General features: G+C 41.9%; 1 protein-coding gene across 1 annotated transcript in view; it reads right to left on the bottom strand.

The window, feature by feature from the left end:
* The window catches only part of syne2b (spectrin repeat containing, nuclear envelope 2b), a 154,724-nt gene that overhangs the window by 7,428 nt on the left and 120,909 nt on the right, over positions 1–26,387 (bottom strand). The window contains exons 104-115 of the mRNA XM_041971377.1: positions 25,141–25,335; positions 23,530–23,655; positions 21,741–21,896; positions 20,700–20,858; positions 20,092–20,258; positions 10,083–10,245; positions 7,526–7,713; positions 5,800–5,950; positions 3,710–3,892; positions 729–866; positions 417–611; positions 19–328 (exon numbers count right to left, since the gene is read on the bottom strand). Of these exons, the coding sequence (XP_041827311.1) occupies positions 19–328; positions 417–611; positions 729–866; positions 3,710–3,892; positions 5,800–5,950; positions 7,526–7,713; positions 10,083–10,245; positions 20,092–20,258; positions 20,700–20,858; positions 21,741–21,896; positions 23,530–23,655; positions 25,141–25,335 (2,131 nt within the window). The remainder of the gene's footprint in view (positions 1–18; positions 329–416; positions 612–728; positions 867–3,709; positions 3,893–5,799; positions 5,951–7,525; positions 7,714–10,082; positions 10,246–20,091; positions 20,259–20,699; positions 20,859–21,740; positions 21,897–23,529; positions 23,656–25,140; positions 25,336–26,387) is intronic.

The raw sequence follows: 26,387 nt of genomic DNA, 5'->3' as shown, positions 1-26,387 counted from the left end.
AAAAAGCTGTGAAGTTACCTGACAGAGCGCTGAAGAAGGTGGTGTCCTCATCATCCTCGTGTGATGATGATCCTCCCACATCCACGGTGTGGTCCCACTCCAGAGGGATAGAGTCCACGCTGACAGGGGTCTCTCTTCCCGACCGCTCAGGAGGAGGAACAAGGAGGTGGCACACGGCCTGCCGTCCAGATGACACTCCCCCCACTGGTGGAGCTTCATCTTCATCCTTCTTCCTCCTCGTCTCTGTCCAAGACGCCCCGTTGGTCAGATCAGGGGAGTCGTCCACGTCCGTGTCCCGGTCTGACGTCTCTCTCTCCTCTTCCAGAACCTGCAAGTCAAAGGAGTTCAGTAACAGAGACAAGTCAGCAGGTCTCACAGAGGCTCTTCCTTTGGTTGCTGCTCTTCATGCTACTGACCGGTCTTCGGTTGATGAGGCGGTGATGGAAGCGAGCCACACGGCCAAAGACCTCCTGGCAGTAGGAGTGGAGCTCCTCCAGCTCGTCCTCGATCAGCACAGCGTCCAGGGGAGCGCTCTTCTGAATCAGGTTCTCCCCAAACACGATGAGGGCGTCAATCTTGTTGGTGTTCAGCGTGATCTCCTGCTGGAAGCACTGCAGAGGCAAATGTGACATCAGGGCAAGACTGAGCTTTACAGAGACTGTTTAGTGGTAGGGAGACTTTGGATATCAGAGCTGTTTTACTGATAAATATCTTCCATCAAGTCTTACGTTCAGCTGTCTCATCTTATCTTCAATATCACTTTCTGAGAAGTGCTCCACATTGGTGAGCTGGAGGTCCATCTCCGTAAGCCAGACCAGGATCCCTTCACGCGTTCCTTCAAAGTCCTCTCTTTGAGAGGTAAAGTGCTGAAAAGGACAATTATCATTTTAGAAATATGACTTTAGTGAACTGTGTGATGGAGAAACCGTCTAATGCGACTCATGTGGAGGTGGGAGGAGAGACGGATTAGCCTCGCTTAGTGAAAAGATGAGAAGAACAGGCTTGTCTTTCCTCATCATTGTAAAAATGGCGCGCTGCCTCATTCTGCCTGATCTTGTCTATGTTTATATGTTGTTGTTGTCTACTCTTAGATGGGTTGTACTGGAAAAAATTTAGTTGAAACTGTTGCAATGACAATAAAGTTCAATCACTCATTCATTACAGAACTCTGAATTGTTACCTAACATCTGGGATGTAGTTCTAGTTCAAAATTTGGTTATTTAAAAACCTAGGACTTGCAGTATTTTAAATAGCTTATCGACCCATTTTTATTCCCAGTAGAACATAAACAACATATCAGATGATGAAACTGAGACATTTTGTCATTTCATGGAAAATATGAGCTGATATTGAATCTGACGGCAGCAGCACATCTGTAAAAAGTAGTTCCAGGGTGATGTTCGGCATGGTGTAAAAAGTAGTTCCAGGGTGATGTTCGGCATGGTGTAAAAAGTAGTTCCAGGGTGATGTTCGGCATGGTGTAAAAAGTAGTTCCAGGGTGATGTTCGGCATGGTGTAAAAAGTAGTTCCAGGGTGATGTTCGGCACGATGTAAAAAGTAGTTCCAGGGTGATGTTCGGCTTGGTGTAAAAAGTAGTTCCAGGGTGATGTTCGGCATGGTGTAAAAAGTAGTTCCAGGATGATGTTCGGCACAGTGTAAAAAGTAGTTCCAGGGTGATGTTCGGCATGGTGTAAAAAGTAGTTCCAGGGTGATGTTCGGCATGGTGTAAAAAGTAGTTCCAGGGTGATGTTCGGCACGGTGTAAAAAGTAGTTCCAGGGTAATGTTCAGCTTGGTGGAAAAAGTAGTTCCAGGGTGATGTTCGGCACAGTGTAAAAAGTAGTTCCATGGTGATGTTCGGCACGGTGTAAAAAGTAGTTCCAGGGTGATGTTCAGCACGGTGTAAAAAGTAGTTCCAGGGTGATGTTCGGCTTGGTGTAAAAAGTAGTTCCAGTGTGATGTTTAGCATGGTGTAGCATCTCTTCTTCATTTAACAACTGTCTAGAAAAGTCTGGAAAATGAGGAGACCAGTTGCTGGAGTTTTAGGAGAAGAATGTTGTCCCATTCTGGTCTGATGCAGGATTCTAGCTGCTCTACAGTCCTGGACCTTGGTTGCTGGATTTCTGCTTCCATGATGCTCCAGATGTTGTGTACTGGTGAAAGGTCTGGACTGCAGGCAGGCCAGTTCAGCAGCCAGACTCTTCTCCTGTGAAGCCATGCTGCTGTGATGGATGCAGGATGTGGTTCAGCATCGTCTTGCTGAAATCTGCAAGGCCTTCCCTGAAAGAGACGTTGTCTGGATGGGAGCAGATGTTGCTCTAAAACCTCCATGTACTTTTCAGCATTGATGGAGCTTCACAGATGTGGAAGCTGCCCACACCATAGACACTAATGCAGCCCCATCCCATCAGAGATGCAGCTTTTCACCTGTCCACTGATAACAAGCTGGATGCTCCCTCTCCTCTTTAGTCTGCAGGACAAGCTGTCCATGCTTTCCACAAACTAGTTCACATTTTCATCCAGGTTTCCACTTTGCCTCAGAGTATTTTAAATTAACTTTGGTCCAGGAAAGATGGCGGTGTTTCTGGATCCTGTTCACATCTGGCTTCTTCTTTACATGATGGAGTCTTAACCTGCATTTGTGGAATTTTAAGGGTGAACTGTGTTCGGACAGCAATTTCTGGAAGTCTTCCTGAGTCCATGCAGTGGTTTCCAGTAGAGAAACTCTGCCTGAGGACTCCAAGATCACCAGCATCCAGTTCTTACATTCAGCCTTGACCCATGCATACAGAGATTTTCCCATGAATCCTCTTCTTTATATCTTTTGATGATATTTTACACAGTAGATGACGGGATCTTTAAAGGCGTCACGATTTTATGTCAAGGAACATTTTTCTAAAATTTTAGAGCTAGTTTATCTCAGATTGGTGAACCTCTGTCCATCTTTCTATCCGAGAGACTCTGCCTCTCTAAAATGCCCCTTTTATACCCAGTCATGTTGCGGACCTGTTGCCAGTTAACCTGAATAGTTGTCAAATGCTCCTCCAGTTTGTACCAATGTTTTTTCCTGTTCCAGCTTTTTACTGATGTATTAATAAAAAAAAAAATTAAAATTTTAAAAAGCTCACATTTCTCATGAAATAAAAAGCAGTTTTATCTGAAATGTTGTTTATGTTCTACTGCAAATAAAATATGGGTTGATGAGATTTGGAAATCATTGCATTCTGTTTTTATTTACATTTTACAGCATCCCATCTTTGTTGGAATCAGCGTTGTACGTGTGAAAATGTCTACAGACTTTTGTTTGCATCAGTATTTACTTGGTTTAATTTGAACACCAACTTTTCTAATAATCGGACGTAACTAAGCTGCTGCTCTGCTGCAGATGTGTATGATATGCTGGTTATGATGATCTGATCTGTGGATGTCTTTGATTACATACAATGCCTCTAAAATAACCTGCATGCTCCCCATCTGCTCAGAGTCACATGGTGTGATGCAAACAGCTCCCTGCAAGCGTGACGCATCGCACGTTGTCTGTGACCTAAATCCTGACAGCTTAGGGTGGAGCTCAGAGCTGGGAGATACTACACAGGTCAGCTGTCAAGGTTTCATGCTTAGGCTCCATTTCTGGTTCTGATTGTTTGTTTTTTTTCAAGTGGTTTCTTTTTGTGGAGGGATCTCTTCATCACCTCTGACCCGCAGACTCACCTTGAGTCTACGCAGCACAGCTGCCACCCTCCTCTGCAGGCAGTCCCATCGCTGGTTCCCATCGTGGACCAGGACTTTGAGCTTGCTGGCAGCGTCAGTGCGGTTCTCTCGGGACAGACGGCGGTACTGTTTGTTTACCAGCTCCAGCTGAGTCAGCCGCTCATGAACCTGCCGCTGGAACGCCTGCAGGAAGAAACAAAAGCTCAAAATGATCATGGAAGTGAGACGGCTTTACTCAACATGCTGGTGTGGAAAACTAAAAGAAAATGGAGTAATACTGCAGGGTCAACCAAAGATTAGGAGAACATTTTACAATCTTACAAGAAAAAGGAAAAACTGAAGCTGTTTTGTAGATTTTTCAGAAACACACACTAAAAACATGGAGAGAGAGAAAACAGTTGCAATAAAATACAAAATTACAGCATTTAATAATTAATTAAATGTCTCAATTTTTTTTATCAAAATTGGAAATAAACATTAAATAAATAAATGAATTTTCAAATGTGTACTTAAATGAATGCATATCTAATAAATACAATCTAAAATTAATTACTTAAATATGTCAGTAAATAAAAATTTAAACACATTTATAAATACTGATTAAAATTGATAATCAGTTATTTGAAATGTGTTTTTGAGTTTTTAAATGAATGAAACTGATTAAAAATATTGATGTAAATTTTCACTATTTGACCATTTCAGGTTTCCTGAGCTGCATCAGGAATTCATTTAAACCTACATGACGGCTCATCAGCTCGTCGTAACAGCTGACTGGTGTCGTTATAAAACGGCCCTAAATAACAGATCCCTGTAGCGACAGTAGAAATACTCCATCCATACGTTGTATACATTGTTTGATGTCTAATGCTGTTAATCATTGTGATAAAAAGAAAAAGAAAGAAATCAAGAGGAATGTTATTTCATCTGCAGCCTTAACTTCAGGCTAAAGCCACGGTTCACACTCAGCATTAGCTCCGCCCACCAGGTTTGATGGACGAGGCCAAGATAAAGTTATTTCATGATGCACTGCAACATGGAGACCATGAAATAATTCATTAAATGGGGAAGAATATATATATATATTTTACATTAAATGAAAATAGATTTTTAATTACATGAATAAAATATTTAATAATTTATTCATGTACTTATTTTCCAATTTTAATACATTCATAACATGTTCAGTTAATTATTTAGTGCTGCATTTATGTGTACCATGGTGGCACTTTCGCCCTCCATAAAAACTCAGTGGATGGACTGAAGGAATCAAAGGTGACACAGACAAAAAAAAAAAATTCAAACAAATCTGAACAATTTCCTTCAAAAGGTCGTGTTTCCTTCTTACATGCCACTGATCTCCTGGATTTAATTAACAGGTCATTGTTATTCTAGGAGCAACTTTATTTACACTGGATCTCTGTTGCTGTGCAGATAAAGGCACTTTAATGGCATCCAGATTATCAGGCACTAATCTGTCTTTAATCCAGACTGATGCATCAAAGGTTTCCAGCGTTTGTCAGCAGCGAGGGCACCTGAGCCAGAAACAGCACTCCGTATCTGATGCGGTAAAAGCTGCCTAAGCACTTTATGCTCCTCTTTTAGCGCTGAGGAGCAGAAACCTTAACACAGGACTTCTTGTCTCAGATGCTGATGACAGCTTTTAGACTTTCAAAACAACCATGATGTTTCAACAATTGCTCCCATTAGTCACACCCTGCTGCAGCCTTTACATATTGCCACAACATTTCATGGTCAAAATATTGACTTGTATTTAAAAAATATCTACATCTAATAAGTAAGTTGTCTTTAAAGAAAAGAAACACATAATTCATGCAGCACAGAGACAGAACTTATCTGTGTATAATCTTTTAGTGCTGATGTCAGTTCATTCAATAATTCATTTGACATTTTAAGCTGCATTTATCTGGACCTGGCCGGGAATGTGGTACCACTTCCTGAACAAGAAGACAAACTGGCAGTGACTTTTATCTCATGGTGATTATTGCCAACGCTTCGCCTGAGTCTTCCCAGCCAAAGTAACGGGGGCTAAGGAAAAAAAAAAGAAAACAGATATAAATAAATCAGCTGACCTCAAACTTCTTGAGCTCCTCTTTGGCGCTGGTGTAGAGGACATTGGAGGAGTCAGGGCTGGCCACAGTGAGCTCAGCTGCTTTCAGCCAGTCTTCAAAACGAGAATAGTCATCCAGGAACTTGCACCAAAGGCGCCACGTTTCCTCAATCCTGAGAAAAACAAAGAAGGCACTTATACGCTTTGTATTTATAGTTTGTTATGAGCAGTGACTGAAGATCAAAACATGTATTTGTTTAAGTAAATTTTATGGCTGATTGTATAAGACACACATAAAATCTCTCTGACCACTTTATCAGGTCCACCTGTTCAACTACCTGTCAACACAAATTTAACCAGCCAATCACACGGCAGCATGTAGTCATGTAGACACGTGGAAGACGACTTGCTCAAACTGAGCATCAGAATGAGGAAGAAAGAGGATTTAAGTGACTTTGAATGTGGCATGGTTGTTGGTCTGAGTATTTACTGGGATTTTCACACCATCTCCAGGGTTTACAGAGAATGGTCTGAAGAAAAGAAAATATCCAACAAGCAGCAGTTGTTTGGACCAGGATGTCTTGTTGATGTCAGAGGAGACTGGTTGGAGCTGATTGAAAGGCAACAGGAAGTCATATAGTCAACCAAGTTATGCAGAACAGCATCTCTGAACACATAACTCGTCCAGCCTTGAAGCAGATGGGCTCCAGCAGCAGAAGACACACCGGGTGCCTCCTGTCAGCTAAGAACAGGAAACTGAGGCTACAATTCACACACACTCACCAACACTGGACAATAGAAGACGGAGAAACGTTGCTGGTCTGATGAGTCTCCATTTCAGCTCCACATTCAGATGCTAGGCTCAGAATTGGGTGGAAGCATCATGAAAACATGGATCCATCCTGCCCTGGATCAAAGCTTCAGGCTGCTGCTGGTGTAATGGTGGGAGGATGTTTTCTTGGCCCACTTTGGGCCCCTTAGTACCAACGTGGCCTGGTTTAACCAGCACAGCCTACCTGAGTATTGTTGCTGACCATGTCCATCCCTTTATGACCACAGTGGAGCATCTTCTGATGCTACTTCCAGCAGGATAATGCACCATGTCACAAAGCTCAGATCATCTCCACCTGCTTTCTAGAACATGACGATGAGTTCACTGGACTCCAACGACCTCCACAGTCACCAGATCTCAGTCCAGTAGAGCAGCTTTGGGATGTGGTGGAACGGGAGATTCTCATCATGGATGCAGCCGACAAACCTGCAGCAACTGTGATGCTGTCATGTCAATATGGAGAAAACCTCTGAGGAAGGTTTCCATCAAGTTGTTGGATTTTTTTTTTAATATATATTGTGCTTGTGTTTATTCTGTTGAGTACAATTGTGTTATCAAATGCTGTCATATGTGGGTTATTTGTGTTATAAGTGCTTGAAATGAAAAAAAAAAGGATGGTACCAAGAGTTTAGGCAGATCTAAAGGTGAAAGGTGGTCCAACCCAGCACCAGCATAGTGGACCTGATAGAGTTTATATCTGTTCTAGAAAAGAAACAATCTTTGCATCCTTCTCTGTTACAAGATGTGAAACACGATAAGATGTCAGTTTAGCTTCAAAGTTGTTTTTTATAAATGTTTACCGTTTGCATTGAAGGTGAAATAAAATTTGAGGATGTGGTCTATCTGGCAGAGTAAGACGTGAGTTTGTTTATTTTGTGGTTACATAAAACTATGCGTGCATTTTCTAAATGCTAACCTCATCCTCCTCTCCATGGACATAGCGCAGATGTTCCTCCAGCGGCGGTCCAGACTGCGGGAGGTCTGCTGGATGGAGTCGTTCTCGGAGTCGCTGCCACAGGCATCGGCATCGTGCAGCAGGACGTCGCAGAGCGTCAGCACAGATGCCACACTCTCAGTGTGCTGTTCGATGTCCCGCTGCAGATCCTGCAGGTCAAACATACAGGATTTTCTCTAGTGCTTCACAGTTATGAAGGTCAGGTGTGTTGGAGCAGGGAAACACTAAAACCCTGTAAGACTGCAGTCCTCATAGGACCAAACTGAGTAGCCCTGGTATAAACAATATATATTTTTCCTTGATTTAGGGAATTAGAGTCATTTATTACTGGCACTGACACAGCCAGTGAACGAAAAAAAAGAAATTAAAATAACAGAACAAAATATTTTGGCCCTGAAGAAGAATTATAGCCTCAATCCAAGAAATATCAGCATTCTTTGTAGAGTCAGATTAGCCTCTTTATGTTAGAGTTCACATGTGCTCCAGAAAATAATCACAGCGCTGATATGTGAATATTTAACACACTGATCTTTAGCTGTAGAGAAACATTTTCATCTACAGGACAGGACAAACGAATCCATTCCATCAGTGTTTCATGGTGTTTTAGTGGGTGCAGCTCCATCTCCAATGTCTGACAGCGCTTTTGTCCATTTTGTTTGTTCAAAGTTACCACTCTCTGAGTTGCTATGGTGACAGGTGAAAGCTTTAAGAGCCTATCCATACGGGAGTCATTTCAGCCATCCATCATCCACTAATAGGAGAGATCTGCCTTTCCTGAAGAACAGGAGAAGTCCCTTCTCTTTCAGCCTGCCTGGCTCTCCAAATCTTCCTCACTCGGATTTATGTCTCCCTTTTCTCGTCTGTCTGTCATCGGTCACATTTTCTCCCTCCTTTGTAACTGGGACTATTTCTTCATCAGACAAATGCTCTATTTCTGCTGACATCTTCTTGTCCAAATTCAGACCGGCAACTCCAATCCAATTTGTTTTACATGTTTTAATGTACTTCCTGCACAGCAGAGATTAAATATTAGATAAAGAAGAAATAATTAGTTCTGCCTTTTTATTATCAATAGCTCATGAAATAAAAAAACAAAACAAAGTATCATACATAATCATATATATATATATATATATATATATATATATATATATATATATATACATACACTACCGTTCAAAAGTTTGGGGTCACTTCCCTATTGAATCCCATGGCAAAGTGACCCCAAACTTTTGAACAGTAGTGTATGTATATATATATATATATATATATATATATATATATATATATATATACATAGATATACACACACACGAACACAAATCATTTCACTATTTTACTGAAATAAAAATATAATTGGCCTAAATTATCTCTTTTATTTCTCCATCTTGAGTTTGGACATTTCTCTCTTTGAACCTTTCCACCTCCTCACCTCTAAGACCAGCAGATTTGAGACATTTAGTGATGTAGCAGAGGGGCAGACAACAAATAGACTAACAGGCTTAAATCCATTTCCTTTTTTTGGACCACCTCATGAGTCCTGGCTCTCAGTGCATTTACCACCTCTCAGCTCAGCGTGGCAGCTTCCTCCCTCACAAATAGCTCTCTTCTCGAACCTTGCTGAGATTTTACTTTGCAGCATTCATTACTCTACTCTTCTGCTACCATGCTTTTGGACCACAATGGGGTGGCTGCAACATAAAGGGCTTAAAACCAGCCAAGGTGTCTCCCTTCACAGTGGAGTCTCTTTTGTACCTTGTGTCATCATGAAAGCAGCTTTTTAAGCCCCCTTTTACTGAGAGCTCAGTGCTGTTTATGGTTGCAGAGCTTGATTTGTAAGTTTGCACAGAAGTATATGTTTTACTGCTGTAGAGGCTGATTTGAAAATTTATCTCATGATCATTGCTCTCATTGTCCTTCTGCATAAAACAAGAGCTACCTGATATTTTCATTTCTGTCCTTTCAAATATCCCCTTTTTGTGGAGAAGCAGTCTAAACTAAAGCAGTCCCAGGCAACACACTTCCACAACACACTGTTTGGAGTAAGATGATTGTGGTGGAAGGTTGTAGGTGTGCAAACTAATGTCAGCTCCAAACTGGCTGCTTTCCAAACCGTGCACTATACTAGTAATATGGACCGATTTTGCCAAATGATAGCAAGCCAGATAGATAGACAGATAGATGGATGAATCCACCTCCACCCCCAATACAATGCGAGCTGGGCAGCCACCTGCCTGCTTCACCACCTGGTAATCTAAAATAAAATCCTGGTTCACCTCAAACTTCTTAAAAATAAACAGTGACAAAGCGGAAATTCTAGAAAACACCTTTGAACTTTTCTTTTTTTCTTCTGCCTGTAGAAAAGACCTCAGCCAACCTGGAGATCTGCTGCTGTCTGAAGCAGATGCCTGTTTGCATTTACTTTACTGACAACATTTGACAAGGTAAAAACTTTATATAAACTTGATGTTAACAGCTTCTTCAAAAGTCTCAAACAAAAATCTCCATCTTTGCCCACCTGCTGCTCAGCTAGTTTCCTCTGTATCTCGTCGCTGTGGCAGACGTTGTAGACCACCGGCTTGGCCAGCTCTGTCTCGATGTGGGACAGCCACGTCCGCAGGTTGCTCATGTTCTTATCAAGCTGCTGCACCGTCAGCAGCGTCTCCTTCAGCTTTCTCACCCTGCAGGGGGAAAGGGTGACATGACAAAAGGCAGCACTGAGGTTTGTTTTGCCAAAAAGCCGCAAGAACCTCACATTTGATGAGTTTTCATTCATTCATTCATTCATTCATTCATTCATTCATTCATTCATTCACTGTACCACTTAGTCCAATTCAGGGTCACGAGGGGCTGGAGTCTATCCCTGGACAGATCACCAGTCCATCGCAGGGCCAACACACAGAGAAAACAACTACTCACACACACACTCATTCCTAGGGGGAATTTAGAGTGACCAGTTCCATCCATGTCTTTGGATGGTGGGAGGAAACCGGAATACCCGGAGAGAACCCACACATACATGGGGAGAACATGCAAACTCCACACAGAAAGGTGGAACGTCTGACTGGAGATGCTTTTAGTCTTCAATAAAACTTTTTATCTGTTCACTCAGTAATGAGGACTGTTGTAACCCTGAGGGTCTGGTCCCTGGTGGCAGGTTGTCAGAGCAAAGGAATGTCTCTTCAACATGACACAACGGGAGCCGTTAAAGAGGATCTGTGGGCTGACCTACATCTGACGGAGAGCTGGGTGGTGTCTGGGAGAGACTGCATTCCAGTTCAGGTCAGTGACCTACATCAGTTCATTCTTTTGCACAAGCCAACACAATGCAGAGTGGAAGAGGTGACCACAGATAGAGACGTTCCACCAAACTCCACCAGTGAGTGGGTATAGACCTTAAACATATATCAATTTGTTTAAAAACATTTATTCTTAATAATGTCCTAAAGAAAAGAAAAAAAATATGCAAAGAAACATTTGTCTCTCAACAGTTGAATATATATTTTTGAAAGATACTGTCACCTCATATGTCCATACGTCCATCCATCCATCCATCCATCCATACATCCATCCATGCATCCATCTATCCATCCATCCATCCATCCATACATCCATCCACCCGTCCGTTCATCCATCCATCCGTCCATCCGTCTGCCCATCCATCCTTCCATCCATCCGTCCATCCGTCCGTTCAACCATCCATCCATCCATCCGTCCATCCGCCTGCCCATCCATCCATCCATCCATCCATCCATCCTTCCATCCATCCGTCCATCCGTCCGTTCAACCATCCATCCATCCATCCATCCATCCATCCATCCATCCATCCTTCCATCCGTCCATCCATCCGTCCGTTCAACCATCCATCCATCCATCCATCCATCCATCCATCCATCCATCCATCCGTTCATCCATCCATTCGCCCGACCGTACATCCATCCATCCATGCATCCTTCTGTCGGTCCATCCACCTGTTCATTCATCTGTCCATTATCCATCTATCCATCCATCCATCCATCCATCCACCCGTCCATCCATCCACCCGTACATCCATCCATCCATCCGTTCATCCATCCATCCTTCCATGCATGCATCCATCCATGCATCCGTCCGTCCGTCTGTCCATCCACCCGTACATCCATCCATCCGTTTATCCATCCGTTCATCTATCCATCCATCCATCCATCCATCCATGCATCCATCCACCCCTCCATCCACCCGTATATCCATGAATCCGCTACACCCACTCATTCCAATGCAGGGTGTCATGGCGGGGCTGAAGTCTATCCCGGCTACCATCAGAAGCAGGTTCACCTTGGACAGGTCACCAGTCCATGACAATACAGAAAGACAAACAACCACCAACACTCTGACTCACTGCTACAGTTTAGAATCACCACTCAACATGTATTTGGACTGTGGGAAGAAGCCGGAGGACTCGGAAACAATAAACTTTAAGGAATGTTACACTGTTTATTTGCACTAGTTTTTCTGGACAGCAATATTATAAAAGTAAATTAGCATTTAGTAATGTAAAGATGGAGGCAGATTCTGTGGAAAAACTACACCACCATGAAACTCACCACAGAATTTTTAAAACAGCTAAAGTATTTTATGAGAGTTTATTGTCATGAAAATAACTGAATGAAATTTGTCTACTAAACTGTCATCCAATAAATACATTAACGCAGTACCCGTGTGCAGGCTTACTGCTAGTTCTGAAACTATTCTGTGTCCATCGTTCTCATTAAACCCAGCTGAGTGATGCAACAGAGAGACCTGTGCAGCAACAAGCTGCAGCCATTTTTTGTCTTTTGCATAATGAGTCAAACTGAGAATCTTTGATGCTGATGCTGCAATATTACAGCTTGGAAGGGTGTGTTCTGTCCTGGTTTTGGCTGCTGATGCAGCTACATGTGTGTGCTTGTGTTTATGCACATGTGTGCACGTTTCTATAGTTGGTGAGGATGAGGCAGGCGATGGAGGGGGCGGAGGAAAACACCAGTGACAACAAAAAACAAGCTGCTGCGATTGTGGGCAGGCATTTAAAGGCTCTCATCCAAACAACAACACACACTCTGTATACAAGCTTTATAAATACCAACACACACGACAACCTGAGCTGAACTGAATTTGCTCTGAAGAAGTCTGCCTGCCTACGTGCGTGCGTACACCAACAAAAGCCTAACCCATCCCCCTTCTTTGCCTCTTTATCATAACAAAACCCCCGATCTGCTCCCCGTTCACCCGTCTGCCCTGCCAGCTCACGCCAGCCAGGTGCGCTGAGGCATGACAAGGGATCAGGGTGAGAGGTACTTACAGGCTGGTGAGGAGGCTACTGCATGGCGACGGCTCATCTGCTAGCAGGAACTAGTCCTCCATCCCTCCCCGCCCTCCTCTACAGTCTGCCTGCCCCTCCTCTGTCCATCCTCTCTCTTCCTCCATCGGTCTTTACCAACAGCTGGATGAATGAACAGCTTTACTCAACAATGCACAAAGTTGAAGGCTTCCTGATTCAAACAAATTAATTTACCATGATATACCACTTAAATAATACAGAAAATCATATATATCCATCCAGTTTGATTCTTTTTCGTTTAGTCCAGTGGGTTAAAACATTTCTTAAAGGAGAACCTTCCTATTGGGTCTGAGTCTGCAAAAAGCCCCAAAGAGAACTGAAATTATTTAGATTTCATTTAATTTATCTCAACATCCCATTTAAAAAAAACAGATATGATTTTACTGAAAAGAAAGCTTGTGTTTTATTTTTTTTTTTTTTACAAAAAAGATTCATCAAACTTCTTGAACCATTGGTGAAAGGTATGATTATTCTATCTCAGTGTGGTTTCTCATAGGATTTCAGTTAAATCATGAAGGACATGGACCAGCTCTGAGCAAACAAAAATTATTCAGATTGTTAAAAATATAGAACTATGTTCATATTGTCGTCAACTAAGGGCCAAATTCACCCTTCTTAACACATTCATACAACACTTCTAATCTTCTGTGGTTCCTCACACACACATATATGTCATCATGTGGACTAGAAAATCAGGCATCAAACCACCGACCCTGCAACTGGCAAACAGACACTCTTCCTAACCACAGTTGCTTCATTGTCTTAGGTGTCGCCTTATATTCATACACTTACATGTAAAGCTGGAAACGCTGTCTGGAAAACCATAGAGACATGACTCACCAGGACAGTGCTGTCCTGTAAGAGCAGGAGGGTTAAAGGTGGGACAGAAGTCCATTAAAGTTAGTCCCGGTCTGCAGGAGATTACAGGTGCAGCTGTCCACGGCTGTCGCTGTTATTGGACAGATCCTGAGACTTTACTGCCTGCAGATCCAACACTGCTGCAGCCCCAGCAGGGAACCTTGGGGTGGGAAAACTGTCAGGTAATATAACACAGGTCTGAATGAATGCTGCTGATTCCTGTTGGCTTGTAAAACTGTGACAGCTGGTGGACATTATACAAGAAGAGGGTAAGAAAAAACCGAGAAAACTCAGACAAGTGTCTTTGCTTTGTCCTCAAGTAGAATGAGGAATATGAGAGACATAAAAGTGGTTCAGTGAGAGAAGACAGCGTCATTAAAAGAGACAAGCAAACTGCTTTATGTCTTCTGGTCATACCATCTCATACACACCAGGCAGGGAAGCTTTAGCATAATAACCTCAAGAAAAGTACAATTCAATTTATAAAACAGTCACTCGGGTCTCACAGTCTCAGTTCACCTCCCCCCAAAAAAACAATCACCATGGCAACCAGCCCTGCAAGAACTTTCTTTCTTGTTGGTGATAATCGGCTAAACAACAGGAGCCTCCACCTGATATTAATGAGCTGACAAACTTTAATCTATCAACAAAAACCCAGCATGATCCTGAAGACGTACACTCACGTACCAGGTGTGAAGGAGTCAGACAGTCCTCCAAAAACCAACATCTGCCTCACATGCATCTTATTCAGACAAAGAGCAGAGAGGATGGTGGCCCCCGAGGATGAGGACCCATTTGGTACAAAGGCTCATGTCAGCAGACGGCAGCTGCAGGGCCGGGTGACGGAGCACCCGGTTTGTTTTGGAGGACAAAGGCGAGCAGCAGGCCAGTGTCAACGCATCTAATCCCTCCACAAGTCAACACTTGGTGAGGCGAGATGCAGACAAAGGCCGAGGGATGTCGTAGTCATCACTGACTCGGACTCAGCTCCACTTGAACCCCATCACAGCTTATCCAAACATGTGACGGAGTTCTGCAGGACTCTGGCAGCAGACCGGCCAGACAGCAACTCCTGACGCAGTACAGCTACAGGGAGGAAACGCCTACAGTGTGCAGCATTAACGCAACTTTAAGGGATAAAAAAGTTTTCACATTTAGGGCTCAGTATATAAACACACAAGTATGTACAGTGAGTCATTTTTTTTATTAATTACATGTAAAACTTGAAAAAAATTCTAATAATAATTCAGCTTCAAGGTCTCAAACAGGCAACTTTTCTTCTTTTAGAGGGCATGCTATCAATATTTTAAATAAATCCTTAATCAAACTGTATGTTGACACTTCTGTAGGTCAGTGTTGAAGGTCAGTTTCATGAACTACATCTCTGCTTTAAATGCCTTCAGGGTCAAAATGGAGCCAAGATGTGATGCGTTTGAAAACAAGAACAGCTCAGAACCACGTTCCCCAACCGAGGATCAATTTTAAAAAAATTCCTTAAATCCCTGCTGGACAAAGCTGAACTATACTAATTTTTCTCTATTCAGAGGCTTCGCTTGCTGATGTGTCAACCCCCCCCCCCCTTTTTTATTTTTTTGCATAATCTTGCTTACAGACAAACAAACAGCATCAGTTAAACACTTATTCATTGTAAAAACTCAGCTTCAACAAATAAAAAATCATCAACGAGGAATAATAACTGAATAAACAAACTTATTTACAAAAATCAGAGAATTAAAAGCAAGAAAAGATAAAACCCAAAACTTTCAAATCAAAGCAACACAAGTAAATTTGTCTCAATTTATTCTCAATTTTTATCAAAAGCCCTTATAATTTAGATATTCCTGACATCAGCTTGCATCAGTAATAAAATCTCAGATGTATGTAAGAATATTTTATAAAAGTTAATTAAACTTGATCCAAAATAAAGATTCTGGGGAATCTTGAGAGACAAAGTCCCTCTAGCATCTCCTCGGTCTTGCCTGTGGCCTCCTCCTTGTGGGAGATGCAGCCTATCTCTCAAGGATTGATTTAAGATATTTAATCCTAGTCAGAACTCGTTTTTTTGGAAATGTTGGCTGGATAACGAACCAAACCAAGCAACACGTAAAAAGGACTGTCTTTTATGACTGCTCTGGAGTTAACGGTGAGTGATCGGCTGTTATCTTGCTGGGAGCATTTTCTCACTCTTACAAGGTTCAAAACTAAAGAATAGCTTTAAGCTTCTCTGATTTAATCTCAACTTTTAGTTAGTTTGCTGGTAGAAAAGTTAAACCTTTAGCATGAATCAGATCTGAGCAGGTGCTGAAGGAACTTTGAGGCTCATAGTTTGTCCTCTTGTCTGCGTAGGGACTCTTGTTGGATTAGATGGACTTTAAGTAAGAGCTGGAGCCCCTGATCTACAAAGCTAATTTTAGTCCTGTCTGTACTTTTCATCCAGCGACACACACTCTGTCTCACACACACACAAGCAAAGACACTTGTTGCTTTGATTGGCTGTACGATACAGCAGACATAAAGAAGCAGGTTTTATACTGAAAAGCCATCATTAATGAATTTCTAACTGCTGGTAAATCACTGATTTTATCGTTAAATATAGTTTTTTTAGAAGGGAAAAGTACAGACAAAATACTGAACTGTTTCCTGAACCATGTAGTGCAGCTTGAGTAGACCAGTAAAGAGACACACCCCTCATTTATTAGCTTAGGGGGGTTTTACCCCCTCACTGCTGCACGTCCAAATCTCAGATCCCACTGCAGCTTGTGTGTGAAGATGAGCATCAGGAGTATTTTGTGTTAGGCATATTGCTTCTGGATCAGCCTCAGCTCACATGAACTTGCTTTAGTTCTTCTGTAAGTCAGTCAGATGTAGATTTTCTGTGTGGATTTGGAAAGAAAACAGTTTTGGGGGGTGTGACAGATTCCATCACAGCTAAAAGGCTCATTAACCAGCTTAACCTCGTTATGAAGGTCGGTCCCTGAGGGGACAGGGGGGAGCCAGCTGAAGCCAGGGGAGAGGAGAGCAAATCCATTATTAAGTGTCACGCTCTCTCTGCACTCCAGACCTCTTTCTTTTATTACAGAGGTCTGCACCCGGATCCTGGTCCACAGTGGACCGCGTGGCTGTACTGTCCTTCAGATTTAGCCTGTGTTTATTTCTGACTGAAGTTTGTGGTGGTCATTCATTAAGTCTAGCTCCGATCTGGTGGTGCTGAAACCAACAGTTTCTAGAATTTTTCAGGCTGTAATGAAGATTAAAGGCTATCAGGATCACAGCAGGGTCAGTCTGAATGACCCTGATGTTAAATCCACGATTTTCACAACTAAACTTATAAGCTCGGTCTGATTAGTCAGATGCAAGGATGTGTGGAAATTAATGGAAGTCGTCTTTTTAACATCTATTCATGTCTGCTTCTGCCTAAAACATAAAACACGTTGAGATTAACCTGGTTACTGTTGTCAGTTCAAAACCTGAGAAGTCATCCAGCATCAAGATGCCATGCAGGTGAAGGAATGTTTCCATGAACTTACAAAAGCAACAACCGGCTCTGTTTAAAGGGTGCTGTTTACAACCTTTAAACCCCTAAAATGAGAAGTTAAACCTGCAGAAAAATTAACATATATGAAAGGAAAAACTTAAACACGCTGTCTATAATACTAAATTAGAGAAAATCGGCATGTGCCACAACAGTGAGGGTCAGTTAGAATTTGAAGTAGAGCCTGAAGAGACACGATCACTGAACAGCCGCCATATGGCAACTCTAAGTCTGTCATTCTCACAGAGGATAAGTCACTTCCATCCCCCTCCCACACTGGTTCAACTAATCAGGGTCTGAAAAAAACAAGAAAAAGAAACTGTTCCGTTTGATCTGATTTGTTTTGAGGATTTTATGAACCATCAGCTACGATGTCTGGGATAGTTTTGCACTAAACATGTGCAGTTCATTGACAATGAATATGAAAAAATTCCATTAAAAAGGCTAAAGAGCCTCAGTCAGAGCATGATGTTTAACCTTTAAACATAAATAGACAGAGTGTATTAATTAAATATCCAAATACTCAAACTACTGCACTTCTTACTTTTTAAATTACTCGTATCATTTTGTTGCTATTAAACTTGTAGGTGTAATACACACTTTTTAATGAATGAAAAGGTGATGTTTCTTTAAAAACTGTGACAACAGGATGAGCATTTTCTGCAGATGAAGAATTTGTTTTTCATTTGTCACTTTGGGTAACAACATTCACTGATTCACACAAAGACACAAACAAAAAAAAATAAAGAAAAAAATTTATATGACACAAACATTAGCAGTAAAATGTGTTTGAGATTTGATGTGTCCAAATTCTTGGCTGGAGACACCTTGGCCGTGTTCGTCATCTACAGATAGATTCAGTGCAGTTATTTGCCATGAACTCTGCAGAGATTTGAGTAAACCTGAGTATTTAAATAAAGACAGTTGTACACAGTGACCTGGCTTGGAGGTTGACATGCAAAAAAAATGATGCCCAGATAAGATTCTTCCATGAAACCTGAGTGAAAAACTTTAGATCTGTAGTTGTACTGGCTTGTTCTTGTTGTGGTCAATATTCAGCCAGTGTAGCCAGTTCCATGTGTGGACACAGACGCGTCAGTAACTATCTTCATAAACGTCTTCTTATTTTTAAGAACTTTGATTACATGTTTGTTGCTATTGTTTGAGGTGCAGTACACAAAGAATCTCTAAGAAATCCTGCTGTCCATCCAAGTACTTCATCAGTTGTTGCATAAAACCAGAAAAACAACCAGACTCCCCCTCAGGAAGGGGACAATATTCAAAACTGCAAGTTTATCCAGTCTTGGGGTGATAAATTATGGGAATTTATTTCAAAACTTCACACACATAAAAGATTACGGATGCTCTATAATGCAACCAGGAGGACTGTCAACAGTTACCTTGAGGTGAGGTAGGAAGGTGATAGACTGAACCACATAAGCCAACAGGTTCACGCCACTCATGCTGCATGCAGCAGGTCCACTTTATACTTCACTTGTCAGCTGCATAACAGTGTGCTTCCCTCAAGTAGATCAGCAGTAAAGTGGTGCTAAGATGATGCTCAAACACTGAAGCACCTCCCCACTACCAATCCTCTCTGTTGGAGTCAGATTTGTATTTATGGATTAATATCACTCTGTCACACTGGGTATTTTCTTCTTTAATCTGCAGGCACAGTAGAAAAAACAGCTGTGCTCTGCCTGCTGCAACAGGACACACATAAAGCTGCATGTGCTCAGCTGTAGCAGTAAACAACAAAAGGCTGGACCTCAGATGTTTGTGATACGTCTGTAGCTTCAGTTTCGAGCCATTTGTTCTGTACCGACTGTCCAAACAACTTTAAAATGACCACATTACCCTGATTATGGGGTGATGGCATCATCACTGTTTCATGTGCAACAACACTGCTTATCATCTTGTTAAGATATTAAAGTGAAATCGCACAGTTGTACACTGAAATAAATCATATGTCAGCATGTTAGTAGCTACAGTTAGCAGGTAACATGTAAGGTAACTGCTCCCCACTACCAAACCACGCAGAGGCCAACCCTTCTTCTCCCAGCCCACCTATTGCACGCAGCCAGGGACTGAGAGATACAAGCAGACCAAGGCCAAAGGCTAATCTTCCACAACAACCCCTTTGTGGTTCTCTGGTCCAACACTTGTCAGCATGTTGACATCATCAACCTGATGATCCCCTGGCAGGAGGCAATCGTTGAACATACAAAGCTGTGATACTCCAACTTTGCAGAGGAAGACCAGGACCAGAAGGTGATGTTGCGCGAGCTACATAGCCTGGATGACAGCAGCTTCCTCAAGGAATAAACCATCAGAGGGCAGGTTCATGATAAGAACAGTAAAAGAACTGTCAGAAACTGCTGAAAGGAGCAGCCATTGGCTACAGCTGAAAAGAGAGATGTCATATGAGTCATCAAGGGCATCAACTAAGGATGCACACTCAGAACTGATCAACCTGTGGTCAGCAAAGGGGGTTAAAACACCCTGTAATGCTGTGGTGCACAACTGATGCTGTGTCTTGTTGGCTGATGAATTTTATTTCACTTCATCTTCATCTGTGTTCCAAATGTGACCACGGATGAAGATTCTTGAATGTAAACGGTCCTCAGTGAGCCCTGAGAACTGTTTGGTCTGAAACTCGCTTAGTGTGTGTTCTTTTTGTCATGCTAATATGAATGTAAAACTCCTAAGTAAAGCACCTCGCTCTTTCAGGAAACAAAAAACTCTCAGGAAGCAACCATCTCTACATTCTGTTCCTACCTGGCCTCTATGTGGTCAAACAGATGCTGCCAGCGGTCGTTGACATCCTTCAGCTTGTCGTTGATCTCAGTTTCCTTGGTCTTGTTGCTGGCTGTGATGAGTTGTTCCCCGAGCTGCTTCAGGTGAGTTTTATTTTCACTGAACAGGTTGATCTCTTCCATACAGTCCTGATTACAAGAAAAGAATGGAATAAATGCAAAGCACCTACATCTAGATTTTGATGAAGCATCACAGCTCATCTCATTAAATGTTTGTGTATTTTGAGATCTAATTATTTAACATAATTTTGTAGGAAAGAAAGTCTTCCTGTGTTCAATCAAGTCTTTAGACCGAACTCTTCTTTTCTAAAGAGCCTGCATTCCTGAATCAAACCCTAATATCTAAAGCTGAAGCTGCTAAAAAGGTTCACAGCCCGACTAAACCAACTCCCTTCAGTACCCTGCAACCTCCTCACAATCACCCCCCGTCCCCACTATAGCAAATAAAAGAGACTAAAAGTTCAACACAAGCCCATGTGGCCATGTTAGGACAGCCAGCATCCATACTTTAATCTATCATTAGAGCAGCTGCAGTGTTGCATGTCAATGTGTCTTCACTGGAGCCCTGACCTTCTTGAGCTTCTCCACCATCTCCTCGATGTTGAGGTCGGAGTTGTGTGCCACCTTGTTCTCCATCTGTGTGAGCCACTCGCAAAGCTCCTTGTTCTTCTCGTTGAAGATGATCCAGGCATTCAGACGGTCTGCAATCTCCTGTTTACGTAGAGACACCTGATGCAAAGAGGATCAGAGCACAGAAATCAATAAGCCTCATCGCTTAATACCTCACTATATGTCTAAGCCATGTTTTATTGTTATGGATGCCAATGCAGCCTCACCCCCCTCTCCCCCCCCCCTCTCCTTTTTTTCTGTGCAACAGCAACAGCCAGTAGACTGCAGCACTTTACAGTCAGATTAAAATAGTTAAAAGTAAAAGTCAGTGTGATCGCCTCCCCTCCCCCTAACTCATTTTAACTCAATCACTCTTCTTCCCGAATCCCCTCCTCTCATAATAACTCTCTCTCCTGTCACCATCTGTTCCCCCATTCCCACAATCCCTGAGACACCCATCCCCCCCCCTTACACTCTCGTCCTGCACAGTTCCCCACCCAGACCTGGGGTCTTCACTAACTCATCAATGGTTCAGGTTCTGCACACTGCAGAAGTGAGACGAGATGAGTTAGGGTTCGTAGCTCGTCTCCTTGTCCTGAATGGCTGAAACGTGTCACCTGACCTGCAGCCAAACATTTTGGTGCCAAGACCAAAAAATTTTAAGTTTGCACACTCAGTGTGTACTCTAACTGAAGTTCTGATATTCTCAGAGCAAAACCATGTCCCTAACGTTTGGTGCAACCCCAGTAACAGTTTCCACTTCACATGCATCTCTGTGGCAATGGTGGCTCTTTTTAAAATTATATTGCATTTTAAATAAGCCAAATCACAAGTTATTGCACTACAAAGAAATTAAAGATTTTGATTATAAATGAACAACTAAAAGTGATAAAGGAAACCAGAATATGGTGTTCAGCAGAAGTATCTTTTACAGAGTAAAGTTTAGGTCGAAAAATGGCCGCCTGGGGAACCAGTTTTGGGCCAAAGTTCCAGCAGACTGACCTTAAAGCAGAGTTCCTCCCACTGACAGTGCAGGTGCTCCACCTGCTCCTGCAGCAGCAGGACGTCGTCCGCGATGATGTACTGGGACAGATCTGTCTTCATGGTGCTCAGCTCCGTCAGGCTCTCAGCCCAGTCCTCCAGGGAGTCCTCGTTCTCCTGCATACCATAACACATAGAGTGCCACAACAAGCAGTCAGTCTCTCACAGCTACTCCCCACTGTCCCTCTGCTCTGCTCCTTTCTCTTTCTCCCTCTACTCTGTCACTCTTTTCTCCTTTTCTCCCCGCCCCGAGAGGATTAAGGGCCACAGGCTGCAGGTCGGGCTAGGGGAGGGTTATTTGTTGAGGGGGAGGGGAGGCAATTGTGGAAGGGATGGGTTGGAAAAAAGCCTCTGATGGGCCAGTGGATGAGTTGTGAGTCAAAGCTGTTTAAACTTGACGTTTTGTCTACCTGTTTTCCCAGGAAGAGAGAAACAAACTGTAAAACAGGTCATCCTCCAGCAGCTCCTTATTTTATCCTGATGATCAGAGCCCATTATTTCTTTATCCTGACTTTTAACCTTTTACCAGCCGGCATCAACTTAGAAGTTTCTGTTAAATATTAGATGAAAATTAACTTACATAATACACATACATAACCATGAAATGTTCCAGGTCCAGCCAGTCGAGGCTGTAATTTCTGTCCAGGGACAAAAGATTAAAAAAAAAACTTTGTGGACAATTCTGGCATAATACAGTAATGTATATTAATGTTTACTGTCTTTGTTAAATACACTAATAAAACTTTGCACAAGAAGTAAGGAAATGTGTGGTTGATGGACCATTTCTCCCCTTTGAGAACCCCAGCTGGTTAGAAAGCCTGATTATTCACCTGTACAGTGAAGTATAAATGCTGTTACATGCTCCGCAAGACGAAGGACTTTTTCCTTGTTCCTAGAGGTTAGAGAAGTGGACTACGAGCTGGAAGACTGCAAACTATACCTGCTTGTAGGTCACTAATAGGCTTTCCAATGGTACAACACCAGCTGGTGTTATTAAAGGGAGAATTAATCAAACAAACGTAAATTTCCTTAATTTCTTGTGCAAAGTTTGAAATGAAATAAAAATGTGTCCACTTTCTTTACATGAGACAGATGACAGGACTTTGCTAACAGGTTAAATGTCTCATTTAAATAAAACATTTAATTTTAAATAAAACAAAAAGTGTGAGGAGGGGAATCTGGTGTTGGTGGGGCTTTTTGTCCAGCCAAGGAACTGGTATCCACCAGCAAGAAACAAGATCCTTTCTTAGTTGACCTCCATGCTGTCAATTAATCATTAATACACATTAAATTGGTTATATCTGTTCTTTTCTTATTAAGGATAACATGAATGACATCACTAAAACTTTTTAAAGCATGTTTATTAACGCTTTCATTTAAGTAGTTTCTATTCCTTTTGTTTTTGATCTTGATTTTCTGTAGCTGATGTCGCGTCAGGACATTGTTTGCTGGGAACTTCATGCAGCAGAAACATAAAAAATGTTCGTTTCAGCGTGAAGCTTCTGACCATTTGTGCTGCCATCTGTAGTTATTTCTGTTTCAAAGCCTGGAAGAGGAGCTGTAGAGCGTCTTCTGAGCGCCAGTCCAGTTTGAATCTAGCTGACTGTTTACATGCAGGAGCCGTTCAGCCTTCAGCCAACATGGTGTTATTGTGGCTGTCAGAGCTTGGACCTGGACCTGGACCTGGACCTGGACCTGTTACTTGTAAATAATGAAAGGTGTGGCTTATGACTTTGTTTGTGAAACACACCTTGCTGAATATGTCTGCTCTCTGGAGGTCAGCATCACATTCTGGCATGGACTGGTTCAGCCGGGTCTTCATGTCCTTCAGCTGCAACATGCTGTTTTCCAGTCCAGCCTCACAGCGCTCCCAGTTCTGAGACACAAGGAAAAAGAAATCTTATACAGATCAGTACCATGGGATCTTAGAAAGTTGACATTCTTTGGGAGTAATAAAAGAGCCATTGTCTTTATACTAAACTAATCAGAGCTGATTGGATTAACTGTCTTCAGACTACATGACCAGACGAGGATGAAGACTCTGAGAAAAAAGGTGCTTGTCCAGTTTTAACTAAAACACCTCACAGGTGCTTACAAATCACTTCATGCAGCTGAGAGGGAAGTGATCTGCAGTCACTTCTAAATGTGTGAATCATCTTAATTATTAAATTGAATGACAAAAGGAAGTGATGGTCCAATCAAGAACTGATTAACACTAAAAGACAACCACGGTCTTCTTTGTGACACGCATTCAGTGATAGTTCAGTAATATATTCTTCCTCTCTGTCTTTCTTTCTGTAAGAGCCGGCCCACTGCATAAGCAAACTGAGCAGTCACTCGTACTGTGAGATCTCTCCAGCCAGGAAAAGACTTATCTTGAGTCTTGTCTTATGTCTCGCTCTTTCACTGTGTCTCTCCTTTCTCCCTTCCTCCGATAACGTCTTCTGTTTCTTTGCAGAATCGGCCACCTTGCGCTTTGAAAACAGCCATTGTGTTTATGATGCGGTGTGTAAAGCTAAACTCAGGCTCGAGAGACATCCCTGTGCCATCAAACGAGTCCGGAACGCAGAGTTTTAAGGACAGAAAGCAACGGTATATCTCTTAAAAAAACAAAAGTAATTGAACTGGTTAACTTGTTTATTGTAAATGTGTCCTGTTTGCTGATGTTCAGGACGTCACATCACACTGCACGTTACCAACGATTTCTCAACCATTTTCCTGAATTTTCAATCTCACTAAGAATAACAATCCCAGGTATATTCACACCAGTGTGACGCAAGTCAACAACAAATAATGAAAATGAATGGTTATGTTTACAGTGTAAAATGATCAAACATCTAGTTAAGTTAAGCTCTGCTGAATGAGGTGGTGAACTGATGGGCCCTCAGATCAAATTCAGAGCGCATCTGATCCGTCACTCCTCTCTGGACCGGGTCAAAGGTGATTACCGGAATACAAGGAATAAAAAGACAAATGTTTCTGAAAACAAAATTATTGAAACTTTATGGGCTTTATAGAGTATTAAAGGCAGTTAAAAGCTGCAAGAATGAAATTACATTTCATGAATTGCACATTCAGAGGAACCTAAGCTTGCAGTCTCGTTACTAAATTGACTTCTCTCAATGTTTGAATGCAACGGAGCTAAAAGATACATCTATAAATGAAAATCTATAAATAAAAACTACACAAATTAATTGATCTCAGAAATAAATGTGGTTTATATTACTTGGTAAAAAGCCCATGAACTTAAATATGTTCATTTTCCAGCTGACCCTCGGTCTGTTAGGCTGTGTTTCATATTCAAGAGAAGTCGGGATTGAAATGCTCCAGATGGCATCGCTTCAGCATTTACCAAACGTACCTTGATGATGGCTTCAGTGAGGTCCATCCTTCTGCCCAGCAGGCTGTGCAGGTTTTCCCACTCCTCCTGCAGTGTTCCCAGATCCACCTGCAGCCGAGTCTGGGTCTCCTCGTCTCCCATGGAGAAGAGCTGCCGGCCGACCTCCAGAGTGTGGATGAAGGTGCTCTGATACCTCTGGAACAGCAGCTCTGTGTGCTGAGGTGGAAGGTGGAGGAGATGGAGATGAGGAGCGGGAGCTGTGCTGTTTAGAGCTAAATGAGTAACAGACTGGGGCGGCCGGTTCGAGAAGCAGCTCTAAAAGTTGAGGCCTTTTGGCTCTTCATTCTCAATCTCATCAAATCACTTGGCTTCACTCGATAACAAGGAACCACAAAAAGAAGACAATTTATAATCTTGTGTTTCCTCTGATTTAAATACAGTGAGCAAGATTTGTCCCCTGAACGAGCTTAGATCATAATCATCATCATCAATCATCTCATATAATCGTTGTTCCTGCAGGGAGCTTTCAGCTTCACAAGAAATAGAAAACATGTAACATGTGCCAACATGTCGGAGAGATAAGAATAAGATAAGAAACCCACAGAGAAACATTCATCTGTTCAAAGCCGACACCAAACAATCACTAGTCACAATGCTGGAAAGTTGTTGGACATTTTAAACTGAATGAAGCTCATGTTTGATCACCTTACCTGTAAAATCTACTTAGAAGTGTTTTTAGAAATAAAAACAAAGATTTAATGAATTCTCATATTTTAACAAATTAAATATTCATAAGTTCTATAAAAACATTTAGATTAATTAAAAGTTAAATCAGAGAAATAATTATTTAAATAATAAAAATAAAGACACTAGTATTAAATATGAATTATAAGTATTATTATTATTATTATTATTATTATTAATAATAATAATAATAATAATAATTTAATTATTACCATTACCATAAGGAAGTAATCACTGAAAAAATAAATAAAGCTATGCTAATAATAACAAGAATAGCAGTGATATTATTGCTGTTATCATCTTAACCCAGTTTTAAATTCTTTGTGTTGGCTTCCTGTCTGACTTGAAAACACTTTTACTAGTTTTAAAGCTTTAAGGGTTTTAGTTCTGAGTATTTATCTAACTTGTTTGTTTTATGAGGCTCCCACGGCCCTCAGGTCGTCGGGGCTTATTTATCACCAGGGTGGGGCCGGAAACATATGGAGAGGCTTGGTTTGGTTGTTCTGTGGAACAGCCTCCAGACG

Source organism: Melanotaenia boesemani, chromosome 20 (genome assembly GCF_017639745.1).
Source record: "Melanotaenia boesemani isolate fMelBoe1 chromosome 20, fMelBoe1.pri, whole genome shotgun sequence".
NCBI classification, from domain to species: domain Eukaryota; kingdom Metazoa; phylum Chordata; class Actinopteri; order Atheriniformes; family Melanotaeniidae; genus Melanotaenia; species Melanotaenia boesemani.
This window is presented reverse-complemented; position numbering and strand designations above follow the sequence as displayed.